This window comes from Micropterus salmoides, unplaced genomic scaffold (genome assembly GCF_014851395.1).
Source record: "Micropterus salmoides isolate LMB-PRFRI ecotype aquatic unplaced genomic scaffold, ASM1485139v1 Ms_hic_scaffold_4, whole genome shotgun sequence".
Lineage (NCBI taxonomy): Eukaryota > Metazoa > Chordata > Actinopteri > Centrarchiformes > Centrarchidae > Micropterus > Micropterus salmoides.
In genome coordinates this window covers 16,135,213-16,153,266 of record NW_024043372.1, presented here as the reverse complement: position 1 = coordinate 16,153,266, position 18,054 = coordinate 16,135,213, and the positions used below count along the sequence as shown (strand labels likewise).

The window sequence follows — 18,054 nt, the reverse complement described above, 5'->3', positions numbered from 1 at the left end:
AAAATTTAAGTTATTAGTAAATTTATGTAAACATTACGCTTCCCCAACCCCAACATGTAAATTCACTGGGATTACAGCTTTACACTGAGTGCACAATGCAACCAGTTTGAACAAACAAAATCAGACAAGCCACACTCATATCCATTTTTATTTAAAAAATTAAAGTCGCAGTGGCTTGAAAAGGCAAACACAGCACCAGAGGAACACAGGGAAAGCATTCAAATTCCCAAAGGAAGGAAGCACCAGGGGCTGAGGTACAAGCTGTGAACCTTCTTGCTGTGCAAGAAACTGACTAACAAAAGGTAGGCTACTCAATAACCTCCCCTACCTGCAAAGTTATTACAATAGAGTTGTCTATGAACAATTTATTACCTCTATTATCTGAACATGTCATCCACCACAAACAATTGCCTGTGTACTTTGCTACAGCATGCAAGACAAAGGTCTGCTGAAAATACTGTCTGTGTCTGACAACGGATGGAAGGAGTCGATATAGACAATGAATGAGTAAATGAATGACAGATCCAGTACTGCTTTAACGGCCTACGATTCCCATCAACCCATGCGGCAGGACAAGCGTAACCAGCCGTTGCTAACAACTCCGAACAGCCCTTTTGGAGCCTGTCAGCAGCGTGTCGCTTGGCTGTGCTGCTTCTTCCTCCGGCCTGAGACCTGGAAACATGTTCTTCGCTCTGAGACAACTCACACGGGTACGTGCATTATAAAGCCCCGTTGCTGTGTCAATGTTTCCTTGACGGTGTGTTTGAGTTGGGTAACTTAGCTAGCGGTTGTGTATGGTTGAACAGTTAGCTAGCTTAACGTCAGTGTGGTTCAGTAACGTTCGTGGGTGTTAAGTTGCCCACCTCCGCTTTAGCAGTATGTGCACTTGTCATCAAATGGAAGTATATTTGCAGCAGTTAGCCGCTAGCTACCTCTGCTGTCCTGTTCGCATTGCATTTTTGAAATCTTGTTTGCTAGCTGATAAGCTAGCAGGCTAGCTGTCAGTGCCTTAATGATGCAACAGCGACCGCTCAGTTTCATCATGTGGGAAAACTGAACGAAACAGCACCACTGATCATGTATATACGTATCACCAAATTTAACTAACTTACCTATCATGGAATATTTAGCTAACGTTACGCTTATTTGAAAAAGTGAAGCGCTACGTTACTTTGTAAAGTTATTTTATAGTGGATGAGCACTTTACACAATGTTAAAAAGATAAGCCAAAAGCCTCAGATATGATAACTCTGTGAAGATAATGCAAGGGAAGGTTAACGTTACAGACAATAAAATATTAACTAGAAATTAGTAGTCCACTAACGTTCAAAGTGCAAAACGAAGCTGGAGGTGCACCAAGCAAATATTAGTCTCATACCCCCATGGGTGGCTCTGTTGCCTTAACTTTTTTTAACTGAGGTGCACCAGGACACAGTTTAGGCTGGGCGGTATGGCCTAATATTCATATTGCGTGTCGAGGCGGCTTGTTGTTAATGACATAAACCATAAGGCTCCTTAGGGACAGGGGAGAGAGGTGTAAGGGTTACCTCCTGCGATGATGATGGACAGGTGGAACGGGCACCGCAGCGTTGGTTCATTGTTCATTCACGTCATTTTAACAGGGCTGACAATTTTTTGTCTGGCGAATACCAGTCTTAAAACTAAATGTACTCACCAGAGAAAGTGAACAGCCTACCCATAATACGCTTTTTCAACGGCGCTGGTTAAATTTACACGACGAGTCACTCTAGCTTGATTGACAGGTCGCCATGGTAACGATTTGTCAATCACAGATAATGAAGCATACTCTGCTTTACGGTCTATGTTCCTCCAAATGGGACCATAATTTACTAAATGAACATCATGTTCTAAGACCTGAAACTAGCGACTGAGACCACAAACTCATTAGGAAACTGTTTACTGAGGTAATAAATCAGGTGAGAAATAACCTAATTTTACCATTATTTCTAATGGAACCGGACTTCTTTTTGCAATCAGAAGAGTCGCCCCCTTCTGGCCGTTCAATAGAATGCAGGTTTTAAGGGACTTCCGCATTGGATTCCAGTGTTTACCCTGGGATGGAGTTGTAGCAGCGGAGGTGCAGCAAAAAAATTTTGGTGTACGTAGTATGTCTGAAAAGAAAAACACAACATGTCTCAGCAGTATTGCTCTTGTGTCCATGAGCATGCGATGCACATTAGATTAGTTAAAATTTCAGTGTTTTCCCATATGTTTTTGTGAGCTTTAGAGGAATGTTTTGGTGGTGGTCGTGTTAATCAGTGTCAGGGGTTTGGGGGTCCTTCCCCAAGAAAACTTTAAGTTTTCCAATGAAAAATATGTAATTCACATTGTATTGGGCCATCATTTTCACAAATATCTCTGAAAAAATAGTTGGAAAACCTAGAACAGATAATAAATAAACAACACCCAAAGATCAGTCTACTGGGGAGGAACTACAACCATTAGATTTGGGGAAATTAATTTGGTTGGATATGATGCTCTCCACAGTGATTTTACATTTATGGCACAGCATGTTTTGGGCATCACCACCTAAGCCTTAACGGCAGGAAATCCCTGTTAATATGACCTCAGAATCATTAAAGCTTTTGACATTCATCTGTATAGACATTAATATAAAGAAATAAGCAAAATGAGAAAACACTTCTCTTCTGAGGTGCATTTTATCTGCACATTAAAATCCTAAAAGAAATGTCTCCTCATTAGCGTAAAAGGACTAGTTTGCATCACTAATTTGCTTTACTAACCTCAGCTACTCCAGTCACCACTGTTCTTTCTTTTCCTAACAAGCACTTTTTCAGACTCATCTGAAAAAATGATTGAATCAGTCTATACAGAACAGATCTGTAGGCTAAACCACTTGAGTCTAAGTTTATACCTAATGTTCTCAACATTGGACAAGTACATAGTAATAAAATACAGCTACCAGTTAATTTGTATAAATTGAGCTAATGTTAAGTTACATAGCAGCCAAAAGACGAAACCCACTGTATAAGCTTTCCTGCTCAGCTGTGCAGTCTGAAGGGGAGGGGAGATGTTAGCTAACTTAGTGCAAACAGGCTTCACTTTTCCAGCAGTTGGGGAAACAACAAACACTTATTAAAACTAATGCTAAAACTCTAATATTTAGTCTACTCTTCTTGTTGATATACCTGGTTCAGACAAAATATTTCAAACACGTTCCAGTATAACGCAATACATTTCAATAGCAGCACAAACTGCATTCACCAAAATTACTATAAAATTGAATCAGTACCTCTTGAAACCAGTTCGAACAAAATCTGAACATTATTATCTTCAAGTATTTATTGCAGGGTTGTTGTATTAGACTGCATTAGTTTTACATAACCTAATAGACTGGGAACCGAGTGTAAATCCTAATATTTTACTACATAAAATACATACATAAATGCAGGAGAAAAACACGTCATAACCAGCACTTTACAATACTGTGTAATGAAGACCATAACAACACTACAAATCCTCAAATATCTCCTTATACTTTAATGAACGCCTTTTTGTTGCAGTGTTAATAATTTAACTTAACATTATATGGTTCACAAAGTGTGCTTAAGTACAGGACTGCATTACAATGTACAGTGGACAATATTATCCCTGTAAGTTATCATGTTTTTGAAATCTTATTCCCTGTTAGAGTAATTGTAGCCCCCTTAATACAATCATTTAGTTTGACAAATTAGTTTCCCAGTGGTCACGTCAAAGTTAAATAAAGTTTCTTAATCTGACAGTTTTGTATTAAACAAGTTGTTTGATTAGTTGAGACCTTTTATACAGCCTATGGTTGAGACATCAGGGTGATGGCGGTGTTGGGGGGAAGGGGAGTTTTTTGAGGGCTAATAATAGCCTAATTTTGAACTTTATGAAGTGACCCATTTTTGAGATGGTGCGAATTTCATGTAGTTTCTCAGAAACAACTAGGCTATGCCAAGTTTGTGCCAAAATCTTGTGGCATGTATTCAGACCTAGTTTTATAAGTCACTGTCAGTGTGTTTGAAGTTTCCCATGAAGCTGACTGACTCACATGCTTGCATGCTTTTCCTATTGGTTCTAATTGGTTAAGTGTGCACCTTCATTGAATTTCTAAAGGACTCACAAGACTCTTGAGTTCTTTTTGGTTAAGGCAAGCAGCCTCCTCATCGGATATGAGTTTGAGAGGGAGAGGTTTCAGTCCTTGTGCAGTTATTTCTTGTTGCTATTGAGCTAATCAGGCTCACGGGGAGTAGGCTGTGGGTGTAAGTCTGCCCAGGTATGTTAACAGCTGCCAAAGTATATTTCATTTATAAAACTGTGTAGAATACTCACCAAAAGTGTATGTGAGCTCAAAAGCCAAAACACGGTGTACGTCAAAAAAATTCAGACTTAGAAAACTGTGCGTACGCACACAGCAAGTTCCCTTTATAAATCACAATCAACTTGAAATGTGGCACATGTGAGGGAGCTCCATGTCGACCCTTCAAACGCCCATAGTTGCCTATAAATGGTCAGTGAAACGCCCCTCATTAATATTAATACGTACTGATTGCATGAAGAAAAGGAGGCAAATTCTGACAGAAAAGGTACAAAACGAAATTTAACTCAGTGTGACAATGACGTTCCTTTTGGTGAAGCTGAAGCATGTTGTTTGGTGGGTAAAAAACGCACTTTCACGCAATGCTTGTGCACCGGAGGTAAGGGGGTACCGGAGCACCACTCCTTTTATAAGTGATCTACAGGAAGGGACATCCCTCCTGATTAGTGACGTCGCTGGGGTAAGCTAAGTACTAATTTGGATTTCCCCAGTAAACCAAATGCATTCCGCATTTGTTTAAACATTTATTTAGGCTAAACAATCAGTCCACTCACTTAACAAAGCTGCCGATGAGTTAGAAGAAATATGACTTGTTGAAAATTACAATAAAATAGTGTTATATTTTCCATAACGTGTTTTTACAAACAGCGCATCACATCCATACACTGGCGCACAGCGTTTGGCTCAATAAGGCAAGGAACATGTGATAACAATAGGCTACATGAAACTGTGCACTCCCATTTGCTCGACTAATGCATTGAAAACGGCATCATTTTAAATGTAATTTGTCCTCCTGTTCACATTATTGATGAGAATAAATTGCACTGCATGCAAGTATTAATATGATTCCCGATTAAACTGTACAATACTTCTCCAATTGTGTTTATGATCCTAAATCTGGTTCTTTTTGTGCGCTGCAAATTATCTTAAATTATGTTTTTTGCGCACTTCAGGGAAAATAAATCAAACGGATGTTTGTTTATTCAGAAAGGCTTTAAGCCTATAATACTCAGAGGTAATATTATTACATGTAGTATATGTGAGTCGCAGTTTCTCTTTTCTCCTCTTTATGTGCGTACGCATGGTTCAGAGTTTACTTACCGCACATTCTCCCGTCAAGTTTGTTTTTTATAAATCACAACCTTTGCTTGGGATGTGGCGTACGCACATATCCAGCCCTGTTTTGTATATACGCACCGTTTATAAATGAGGTCCCTGGTAAAGCAAAAGTGAACACACCTGTTGGTGCCAATGTTATTCGGTACCACGGTTCTCTTGATTGTTGTGATAGGCTACGTCATTAACAGCAAACCTCCTCTCTTGAGTGACAGAGAGAGAATGTTCTGTAACCTGGTGTGGATTTGGAGAAAATGTAGTTATGTTAAAGTTATGTTTTTAAAATAGAATAGCCAATGTTTATGCTGGTGCTAATGGGGATGCAAAGAGAGAGAGAGAATTTTCCATTAAAGAAAAGTTACAATAATGTTTGTGTGTACTCATTTATAGCTCTTGGAAGAAAATCCTAATTGGCATCTCTACTTCTGACCAAATTAAGGCCTTTTGGAGGTGCTTAAGCTTTGTATTCAGTGTATAATGATGGGAAAGGTTTGAGTGCAAAGTCACACAGATTTAAATTGTAATGCAGTAAACTTGAGTCAAAGAAACTGACTGTGAATATGAAAGAATGTAGCATTTCCAAATGTTGTTTTTTTTAAGATCTTATTTTTGGCCGTTTAGGTTCTGCTCTGTGAGACATCTGTGGAATTGGAGAAATGAGAGTTCAACAGCATGAGATCATTGGAGAGAGTACTGATATTACCACAAACTCAGAAACTCTTTCTTTTTAAACTACTGATTGTAAGAACTGCAAGCCAGAGGTCAAATAGAAAACTGAGATGTGGCTCAAATATCTTGTTCTTAAAAACACTTAAAAATGTTAAATTGTCAGTAACAAATGTGTCCTTTCCTTTTTCAGTTTAAACACACAGAAAAGTTCCCATGCCTGAAGCTGTTTATCAGCCTTCTGCTACTGCTTGATAATAATTTACTGGTATTACCTAAGTCTAGACTTGCCACAACTAGACAAGTAGGACAGTCAACATGCCAGTGTTGGAACCAGGAAATTGACATCAATTTGCATTGAAACAAATCCAAGTAAAGTATTAACCTATCTAGACAGTTCTCTTTTGTTTTGTTTTTTACCAGATAGTAGGGCTGCCTGGTTAATGTAATCACAATCGCGATGTCGTACGTGAGATTACATAACCGCAAAAACTGTGCGCTGCAGTCTGCTCATTATCCCGCCCACACCGGGCTCTCGCATGTGCCTCTAAAAACAGATATTAAGCCTATCTGCAATTAAAAAATTATTTATGAACTGTGTGTGAGTAACTTTTAAGACAACAACCTACCGTAACACCCCTTCCCGCCCCGCTGCTAATCGTTCAAATGATAGTCGGACTCGCCACTGGAGCACCGAGAGAAAAGACATTGCTCTTTGAAAGAGAGATGTCGTCGGCAACTGAAGCTGTAAGACAACTGAAAGAAAACAGACAGTATAAGGAAGGTTTGGGTTTTGGCTCGAGACCTATTTAACATTAGCTGTATCGATGCCTTTTGTTGTTCAGCATGTTCAACTTTTCATAAACCCGATGTACTTGTCAGTCACTTTCCGTCAACCAACCACAGCCCGGATGGGTCAAGACATTAAAAAAAAGTTTGACGTGCTACAGCAAATCCTTAAATGTTGAACAATATGATTATTGACTAGGGCTGCACAATTAATCTAATCGCGATGTCGTCATGTGCCGCAAAAAGTGTGCGATTTAATAAAACAGTAAAAGTGTGTGAGACACTCTTCTCTGTGTGCGCTGTAGTCTGCTCATTATCTCCGCCCATACCAGGCTCTCGCAACAACCTAGCCCTAACCCTTCTCTTCATCCTGCTGCTTATCGGCAGCAGCTGAAGTGGTAAGACAGAAGAAAACTGGGAGAAGATGAGGGAGGTTTGGGTTTAGCTCGCTAGACCATTTAACGTTAGCTGCATTGATGCCTTTTGTTGTTCATGTTCAACTTTTCACAGAGCCGACGTGCTTGTTAGGCACTTTTCGTCAACTGACCAATCACAGCCGGGATGGGGTAGGACATTAAAAATAGTTTGACTTCGTTTTTATTAGGGGTCAAGCACAAGTGGGCTGAGAACCCGCGAATGCAAGGCATCGCGGTTCCCAGTACCAGCGGAGCTGGGAACCCTATTTTTTTCGCTCTGATTTTTATTAGAAAAATCAAAAAAAAAATGTTGGTGAACTTCATCAGCATATAATCATCTAAACACAACAATTGAAAATTTTAGATGACAGTGATGATTATGATAGCAGACCTGGCTTGATGTCACATGTGAGCTGGACACCCAAAGGCGCGCTGCCAAGTTCCGGCGACGGATATCCAAGCTCTGGAAATCCAAAATCTCCCAGAAACTGTGCGGCTCTGTCGGACAGATGGACAGGAGAAGGCTGGCTGGCGCTGTCCTCAGAACCGGCCAGACATCTAATAGACATCATAATTTTTTTTTATTATTTTTATTCTTCTGTGAATTTTTGCCTAATTCCACTACTGCAGCCTACACGGTAAGTGCTAGGAACGCGAAACTCACAGGGTAGGTTCAGGCCCATCAGACGACGGCATGTGAAAAATTACGCTCACTTCGGCCACTAGGGGGCGCTACAAGCAAGGTCCAAAGTTAGCACATTCAAAGCGCTGTAGCTCCCACATACAGTGGTGGATATCAAAAACCATATATCCACGCCGCAAGTCGGATCGACACCAAACTTGGCACGGATAATCTATGGACCAAGCTGATGAAAGTTTGTAGAGGAAATTTTGATCCGACAAAAAATGTCGCAATTATATGCGAAAAACGCCACTAACAGGAAATGATGACTTATCTTTGCTTTGGAATGGCCGATCGACAAAAAACTTGGAGCGTTAATGTGGGACGACCCCCTGAGGGCCTGTGCAAAATTTGGTGCAACTCGCCCCTGGGGGCGCTATTTAATCCAAGAAAATTGTTCCTCTATAACCACAAGTCACACTGACATCAAACCACTGCCGAATTCTTCAGCATGCTCCCCTTACTACAGGCACCAAACTTCACCCTAATATGCCCATAGGTGGCACTGTTATTGCAGCTTAAAGTCGTCAACAAAAATCCCATTGACTTACATGCATTTTATATCTCCATAACCACAAGTCCGATTGATACCAAATTTGGGTCAAGTGTTTCCCATGGGGCCCTGATGACACCTGAAAACTTTCGTGCAAGTTGGCCAAAAGGTGGCGCTATAATCGAAGCTCCAATACCCCATTCATTTCAATGGGATTTTCAATCAAAGGACATTTTGCCAGATAACTACGGCTCACTACATTGCACATTCATAAACCTTACGTCTACGTGTTTGGGGGATGCTGCTGATTCCGATGGTATAGGACACGCCTCTGTACGATGACGTTTTCATTTCGCGAAAACTGGAAAATCTATTTTAATTAACTCCTCCGAAGCCGCTAGTCCAATCGGCCTGAAACTTGGCACGGACCATCTCTGGACCAAGCCGAACAAATTTGTAGAGGGAATTTTGATCTGACAAAAAAATGTCCCAATTGCACGGTAACAAATATTTGCGAAAACGCTAAAAACCGTAAGTATAACATATCTCTGGCTTGGAAAGGCCGATCGGTACAGTTAGCCCCTAGATGGCGCTATTTGAAAAAATCCCATAGACTTACATCCATTTTACATCTCCACAACCACAACTCCAATTGATACCATATTTGGGGCAATTGTTCCCCATGGGGCCCTGATCACACATGACAATTTTGCCAAAGGTTGCGCTAAAAGCGAAGCTCAAATCTCTCACTAAATCCCATACATTCCTATGGCATTTTCAAAGGCAGGACGTTTTGCGTCTGTTTGGAATGGCCCATCAACACCAAACGTGGGGCCCTTATGCGGCATGACGGCGGAGCGCCTGGACCGACTCAGCTTGCGCTGGGAGGCTTGGACCCCGCTTATAACTGCTTGCAGTTCTAGTATATTATTGTTATACTAACAGTAAACTGTTAACTGTTTATTTAATACACTCATGTACAGTTCCTCCTCCAGGTTGTGGATAGAGACTCTGCATTAGACAGATGTACATTGAGCTGGTGCCAGTGTGCCAATATTTGCTGCTTCTATCCGCCCCTTCCGTAGAGCAACACGCTCCCCTTGTATCTGTTTTACTAGTTGTTCTTATAAACATTGTTGAGAAATACACATTTCAAAATGTCAGTATTTCACGCATTGCTTGATAATTAAGCAAGTAAACTCATAGTACCGTTTGTTCTATTATAATTGAATCGCAATATTGTCCACAATAATCGCAATATGTCTTTTTCTCCAAATCCTGCAACCCTACCAGATAGGCTATCAATTCTGGACAAAATGGTTGGTGTTAAGTATGTGGAAAGTTAGTGACTTGTCCCAATTACTAGTAGACAATTTAACTATTGTATCTTTGGTTATGTTGAATACTGAAGTCACACTTCAGAGTAACTCACTGTATAAATGAGAATGTGTAAATAACTACTTATTAGTCAAAATCAATAATAAAAGTTCTCATATTTTCTTTGCAGTGTACTGAAGGACTAGAGATCAGCTTTGCAGGGCTTTATTTTTTGTTGGTTAGAAGACCTGCTGCCCTTTGGAGTTTAGTGCATAACTCCTACTCATCATGCTTTTGTTTGAAGTTCAGAGGAAAAGATTCGAAGCAATCCTACTTTTCTCAAAAGTTCTAGTCAATACAGGTTGACTTGTTTTTTTCATTGCAACATCAACCAGCTGAGTGGTATTGATGGATTCACACGTTTTTCACACTTTAGCATTTTTTAATTCTGTTTTATTCATTCATGTCTTATCCTAAGTTTTTTCCTGTTACAGAAGCACTTCCTAAACTCATGGCTGTGTCCTATCCTGTCTCCGACGCTATATCTATTCTTAACTTAAGACATCCTAACTAGAACAGTAAACTCGATTCTTCAACAGGCACTTGTCCTGTCATGCATGAATCTGTGTTAGGAATGCACACAAGACTGTCTGGATCCTTGACAACGGAGTTGTCTTACTTCACTTGCCAGTGGATATCTAGCTTGCTATAATGGACAAGAAAAGACTGGCATTTAATTTGGGTGATCAGTTGGAGGCATTCATAGTGTCAGTGAAGGAGAGAAAAATCTTCTGTGGGAAAGTTTTATTCCCGGTTATCGGCCCAGGATAAAGATATTCACCTGATGTAGCATGTTGATCAAATTCAAAATTAATCGTCATGGCAGTCAATACATGGTCCGCATGGCTCTACAGTGCGACCATTTTGTTCGCATAAAAATCTATACGTGAACCGGAAAAATGACTTGCAAACACAATGTGCGAGTAATTACAACCTGCCATAATCCCCACCCCGCCCACTGCTTATCGTTCAAAACACCCCGCCCTGAGTAGCGGGCAGGATGCGACTTAAAACTGGTGTTAGTCAAAAGAGTTGCCAAAACCCTGACAGGAAAAAAGCCAGCTAGCCTCTGGAGCACCGGGAGAGATACCGGTGGGCCGGGCGCTCAGTGGCCGCTTGAGCAGCTTGTTTCAAAAACAAAGACAGAGATGCGGTGTCAGCAGCTAAAGTGGTGAGAAGCAAGAACTTAGGGCGAAGATAAGGAGGTTGTGGGTTTGGCTAGCTTGGTATTTAGCTGTATCAGGCGCCTTTTGTTGAAACATTATTCAACTTCTCATAAAATATATGTGCTTGTCAATGTCACTTTTCGTCAACTGACCAGTCACAGCCTGGATGGGGCGGGACATTAAAAAAAGTTTAACTTCCCACATTAAACTTTCAAATGTTGAACTCCTCCTACATGAATGGTTATGATCAATGATGAGATGGTAGCATTATCAAATCAAGAGACCAATATAGGCCATTTTTCTTGGACATGGAATGAAAACAACTCACAAACCTGAAACTGCTGTTTTGTCCAGCTGGAATTAATGGTATACCAGTGGTGGGCTATATAGTATACTATTATATAAAAGTATAGTAAAATTATATAACTAATATATTTACATACTAACAGTATACTATTAGATTAAAGTTTTACTTTTTATCTAATGTTATAATATTACAACACTAATACTACAAAGAGCCTCTGCAGTGGAAAGATGCATTTCCACTGCACAGGATGTCAGAGTGCAAATATGTGCTCCTTCTTGCCTCCTCCTGAGAGCAACGCGTTCCTGTTCTTCTGTTTTACTAGTTAGTACTAACTTAGTACTAAGTTATTAGGGATGCACCGAATGTTCAGCCACCAAAATTAATCAGCTTAAAACAGCAAAAAAATAACTTTCGGTGTTCGGCCTAATAAGTCAAAAGACCGAACAATTACGTTGACATGTCGACAGTGTGGAAGCTTTTTACAGATGAAAGAAAGATGCAAAAATCGCCATATGCAGACAATGTTCTGCTGAATTGTCTCCTAGCACATCCAATCCAATGACTTCCTAGCAAAGGCAACAAACGGTCTGACCTGCTTTGAGTGTTTCTGTCACTCTTTTATGAGAAGTCGATAAAGCTAGCTGCACCTAAATTTGGACTGCACACATATTCAAGCCTTTATGGTAGATCCACTGAAACAGACCAGTGCAAGCTGACGGGCAGGTTAGCATCTATATCCCGTCATTTTCTCTCTATACAAAGACATGTGTTGCAGTATGAGTGTCCTACCTGAAGAGAGGCTATGAAGTCTTTATGTTATGTAATACGAGAAACACATACAACATGATTTATCAAATTGGGTCGGACTTAATGAATTTAGGGCAAGGACAATGTCCGGTTTTCAAAATGAGGTGTCTGTACAGGATGGAAATAAGATTAATTGGATTATATTCACAGAAAGTATAAAACATATTACATCATGCGTACATTAAAAGTAAATTGACAAATGTAATTTACTTTACTGGACCCTCTTGGGCCTTGGACCCACCCACCATAGTCTCTCCAAATCCTGTGGGAAACACTGAGTAAAAGACACATTTTGACTATTTAATTTATGCAATGGTAAAAAAAAAAAAAGGCAAAATAAATGGAAAAGGTGTGAATGTACTTGTTCGGTGTTCGGCAAATTTTTTCATAAAATTCGGCAATGGGCAATAATTTTCATTTCGGTGCATCCCTAAAAGTTATTGTGGCTCATGCATGTGTGCTCAATTTCACGTTGACTGGGATGTATAAAGGAAAGGTGCGCAGGACCTGGAGTACGCCTGGTTTTATACATATGGATATTTCTGTGCGTACGTACTTTTGAAATTCAGTATAAAAGCTGCGCAGTCTTTTACCCCTGAGGCCCCAGATCCGGGAATTGTACGGTTTGAGGAGCCTTTCAGTTATAATATTTCGGTTTTCATGTTGTTCCCCATCTTCAATGTAATTGCAACACAGACCTAACAACAGTGCTGCCATTTTAGGCAGTTATTTTTAATTAAGGACAGGGTCTATTCCATTCTAACGTCTGATTCCTAACTTAGGAAATGCTTCAGTTAGGACGGGTCTGTAATAGTTAAATTCCTATGCTAAGAAAGATGGGATATTTTTCATAAACATAGTTAGGAAACTTGTTTCTATAATACCAAAAATCCTAGATGTCATCCTGACATCCTTTCCATGAAAGATGGCTGCCACTAACTTCAAAATTTCAAGTGTTCCTCATGTCAAGGCTGATTAAACACGTAACTAACATCTGCTTGTGTCTCGGTATAGCTTTCTACAGTAGCCCAAAGGCTTCTCAAATGTGAGGATTTGCTGTTTCTGTCTTATGACATTGTAAATTGAATATTTAATTATTTTTAAGAACGGTCACATTAGGCTATGGGAAATTATACCAGGCAGTTTCACTACTTTCAGCCTAAGTTTAGTGAAGTTTGCTATACCTGAGAGACGGCCCTTTCTATTTTCTTCTAGAAAGAAAATAGTGAATTGAAAACATTAACTGATTTTCTCTCCTTTTATTGCTGTTAGAATACTGTAATATCCACTAACAACAGTGCTGCCATTTTATTTTTACAATGCAGGAAGGTTCCACCGCCCACACCTTCTAAAGAGTGTCTCTGATTGTCACCCTGACATCCCTTTGACCGAATAGAGTGGAGTCACAATGGACGCTCTCTCCTATTGCTGTTAGAAACTCTTAATATCCATTGTGGCATAAAATCATTATTAAAATAAAGTTTTTAGAACAAGATAATACAATGCAGGAAATGTAAGTATTTCTAGTTTTGATTTAACAGACTGTGCATGTGGCAGGGACAATGTGACAGTTGTGGGCACAGACGCAAGAAATACCATGAGCCAGGCTTGACCCAGACTTTGTCAACAGTACAATACACAGCGTGCACCTAGACTCCCTGAGGCACCAGGAAGTCCAGTGTAGAGCTCTTTCACCATCATCTATGCCATCATAAGAAGTGTTGTGGAACGATTACACGAAAAATGTATTGTTCCGCTGCCTACACCTCCTGAAGATTGGCTTTGTTGCCGGCATCGCATAAGTCTCTGATTGTCACCCTGACATCCCTTTGACCTGAATAGAGTGGAGTCGCACTGGACTCTGCCTCCGTCCCTTCACGCCTCTTCACCCCATCCAGATTTCTCAGTCTAGTGTTATCCAGACTGAATCACAGGGCAATTTGTAACGGACAGCCCTGCTATTAGTCAGTGACAGGGAAAGCAAGGCAACTTTGTGTCAGACTGAGGGATGCAGCTGCCCTGTTGACACTTCTTCTTTCTAACCTTATATCTTTCTTTTCTTCACTGTTTCTCCTCTCATGTCCCTTCTGTTTTTCTTCCGTTACCAGGTTGATTGTTCTTTGGTATAGCCTAGTCGCTGATGGACAGCATTCATCTGTAAAATTGACTTGCCTCAGGAGCTGCTTCAGGAAATGGGCAAAATATAACAGAACTAGGATTAATGAAATGATTTTCTTCTCTGTCTTTGGGCACAGATGTTTGTTCAGGAATGGTAAACGGCCAATAATTACCGTATCAATGTCATGCAGATGCAGCACATCTGTGACTGCCATTATTTCGTGCTTGGCGCCCTGGTTGATGTGGCATATCCCACCCCTTTTCTCACAGCAGAGTTTTCATCAAGTTCACCTTCAAACGACGGTGTCATCTGCCGCCTAAAAATAGGGCCACTGTGACATATTTGGTGCTTGTATCTCGGCTCTCACTTTTCTTGGATCATTTTACCCTGTGTTTATTAATTAATCTCCCGTTATGATCAGGGCTGGCAAATGAGGCAGGAAAGTGGAGAGGCAGACCACAGGGACTGACCTGCATGTTGTTTGTTTAGGCCCACGCTGTGGGACGCCATGGAAGTGATGTTGATGACAAGACGAACTAATAAAAACGCCACACGAGTGCTACTAGGCTGAGCTTGCTTAGCAGCATTAGTGACATTTCGGGGACAGGACAAGGGTGGGAAAAGGAAAGCAGGGGTGACGGAGGAGGGAGAGGCACCCTTGTCTGATTTGCAGTTGTCAGTGGTGCGAACCATAGCAGCGTTGACTTGTATTTGGTTTCTCTGCCACTGCTTTCCCCGGTCTTGGTGTGTCCCAGCAGAAACGCAGACAGCGAAGGACAGTTCCCGTCAAGATTTAATGACCCGTGTGATTTCTCTGCAAGAAACGCGTCCTCAGAAGCAGCCTGACCTGTCTCCCCAGGCCCTCATCTCTTCCAGAACCCAGAGGGGAGGGCCTCTCCCCTTTTCCACAATCACCATTGCCACTGGTGACAGGAGGCCATAGTAGAGACAGTTAGAAATCGGTCATTAATGTGCCAGACGCCTCCCCTGGTGTGTTACCACTGTCCCCTCTGCCACCCCGGCAAGCAGATGAAGAGGCGGAGTAGAGAGGATGGGCTGAACAGCGATGGAGTAGATAAACTATCTGCAAGCTGTTGTTAAGGATAAAGGGTTCTTGTTAACTGTTGCATTATAAGATTACAGTTGGTCATTTTTGCATTGTAGAGAAGAATAGATGCACCGATCGCAATTTTTTCGGATGATTCCAAGTTTTTTAAAAGTATGAGCTTTTTTAACATTTCTGTAACTTTTCTTTAATGCAAAATCCTTTATTTATTTCTTTGTTAAGATCCCAATTAGCACCAACATAAGCATTGGCTTTTCTTTCTGGGGTCCGTTCAATTGTATGTTCTTAATAAAACAATGACTATTTATGAAGATTTTAACATTTTCACCAAAACTGCACCAGGTTACAGGACCTTCTGTCATTATCACTTATACAAATCTCAAAAAAAAAAAGTGCTGCAGGTCCGGTCACTGGTGCATCTCTACAGAGAAGATTCCCCATTTGATGCAGCTTTTATCATTTCTGTCCAACATTAAAATTATTAAAAAATAATTGTCTTAAAAGGTGTTACAAACTACAGAGTTGGTTTATTTTGCTAGATTGACAATGCAATAAAGCCATTATAAAAAAGACTAAGTACCCACCACATTTTCTTTCATATGGCTGTTCTTAACCAGTCCTGAGCATTGTGTTAATTGCTTTTTAATGGTGCTATTAAAGGGAGGTTGTCCCTCACACCCCAGCACACCTGTACAGATGATAACTATATGTTGGCAGTGGTTGGATTGAGCTGAACACAGAGTCATCATCATATTGTTGATTAAATGATGGAAGAAAGCCAATTTGTTCTGAGTGCAATCAACCTGTCAGGGATTTTTTTTTAAACCTCTTTGTGTTCTCCCACACAATGCTCTTCCTGTTGATTGAGGTTTATAAAGGGGACTTATGCACTGAAGGGCACACATACAGCTTTAATACATGACAATATTTTAATACTTTTTTTTTATATTATCTATGCAAAGAATCTACTACTGGAGCCAGCAATTTAAGATAATATATCAGAGGCATAGTGCATAGATGAACCTGGATTGTACCCAGTATATAGGATTCATGTTTAACTTGGGAAAAATCCAGAAACCATGAAAATTGTATGGACTCTGCACACTCGCATGATCAGGCATTGCAGCAGCAGGAGGAGAACTCGCCAGCTTCAGTCCAGATTAGATAAGCAGGAAGTGCTGAGTCTGTTCTCTATATGCCTCCTTCGGTACACTGAGGCTGTAAAAGTCAGTACTTCAGTTTGTGGAAGTGCTGATAGAAGCATAATTGAACAACCATGCTGATTATTGATATCACACAAACACGCCAGTATCTAATTATACCAGGCTACACATTAGAGTATGAGGAACGGAGGAGGGGACTTGAAATGTCTCCTTATTTATATAGGACAAATCAGGCTGTTACATCAAATATGTAATATGATCAAATATATTCTGTAGAAAAATTGTTTTTTCATGACATTCTGGGGCCCCAACTAGTTTAATCTTCATAGATAATAGAACTCAAAATTCATACACCAGTTGTAAAAAATAAATAAAAGTGCTCATCTTTTTATGGTACTTCTATTAAAGCTATGGTCATCTGCAGTGCAGTAAGATTTTGGTTAAATAACAAAATCTGCAGGTGTGGATGAAGGAGGGGAGAAAAAAAAAAAAAAATCCCCAAATTTTGGTTGCTTATACCAGACTCCTACATGACCCAATATAGTGCAGTGACCCAGTACTAGAAAATGGGTTCACCATAACTGTTACATCAGTAACACAAATATAGTCTCAATTAATCCTTTTCCTTTCTCTGCATCTCCTCTGTCACACAGCCGCTATGCCAGCGAGCCCCAGTTCGTGTCTGTGTACGCGGCCAGCAGTCCCACGCCGCCACTCGTACTGTGGATGAAGATCGTCCATGGACGGGCCAAGAAAGCCTGGCTCAGGACGACCCCGAGATGTGGGATCTGCTGCGAAAGGAAAAGGACAGGCAGAGCCGCGGCTTGGAGCTCATTGCATCTGAGGTAAAACATCTTTCTCAGATATGAATGATTTTTTTAGGGATCTTTCTTTCTTCCAAAAATCTAAGAAAATTGGCCTACGTCCTAGAGAGCTGAACATTTTTCAGCCTATCTATTGATATGTGACAAACGTTTGCCTCACTGCAACCTATGGTCAATTCAGAAGTCAGTCACTCTGTTTTTCAGAATATGCTAAATCAATTAACATCTATATCTCCACAAGTCTTTCTTCAAACGCTACCAAAATCAACACAGACATTCTCTAGATGGCTGATTTCAAGTGTTTCTAAGAGTTTTTAAATCAGTCAAACGGTGAGTCTGCAGTGATATTCAGTATTTTGCTGTAACTTCAATTCAGTTTTATTTATATAGCATCAAATCACAACAACAGTTATCTCACAGCGCTTTTCATAAAAGAGCAGGTCTAGACCATACTCTGATATTTACAGAAGCCCAACAATTCCCAGCTTGTACAGTATGCACAACATTTTCTTGTTTGCTCAGTTTTGGATCAAATGCCATCAAAATAATTTACAACACACCCCAGAATGATGTGTGATTTTGTTTTCTTACCAACATCTTGACAGTTTAAACTGACAAGAATATTCGGGTTTGGCACATGTGATGTCACTGCCTCAATTTGTGAGAAGGTGTGTGGAAACAGCTCTCACCAGTAGCTCAGTCAGTAAGTCACCTACTCTGGAGGTCTGAAGTTTCA

At 40.4% G+C, this 18,054-nt stretch overlaps 1 protein-coding gene across 1 annotated transcript in view; it reads left to right on the top strand.

Moving 5' to 3' along the window:
- The first annotated feature begins 552 nt into the window (after positions 1-552).
- The window catches only part of shmt2 (serine hydroxymethyltransferase 2 (mitochondrial)), a 33,426-nt gene continuing 15,924 nt past the window's right edge, over positions 553-18,054 (top strand). Inside the window, exons 1-2 of the mRNA XM_038696081.1 lie at positions 553-710; positions 17,148-17,339. Of these exons, the coding sequence (XP_038552009.1) occupies positions 681-710; positions 17,148-17,339 (222 nt within the window). The 5' untranslated portion in view covers positions 553-680. The remainder of the gene's footprint in view (positions 711-17,147; positions 17,340-18,054) is intronic.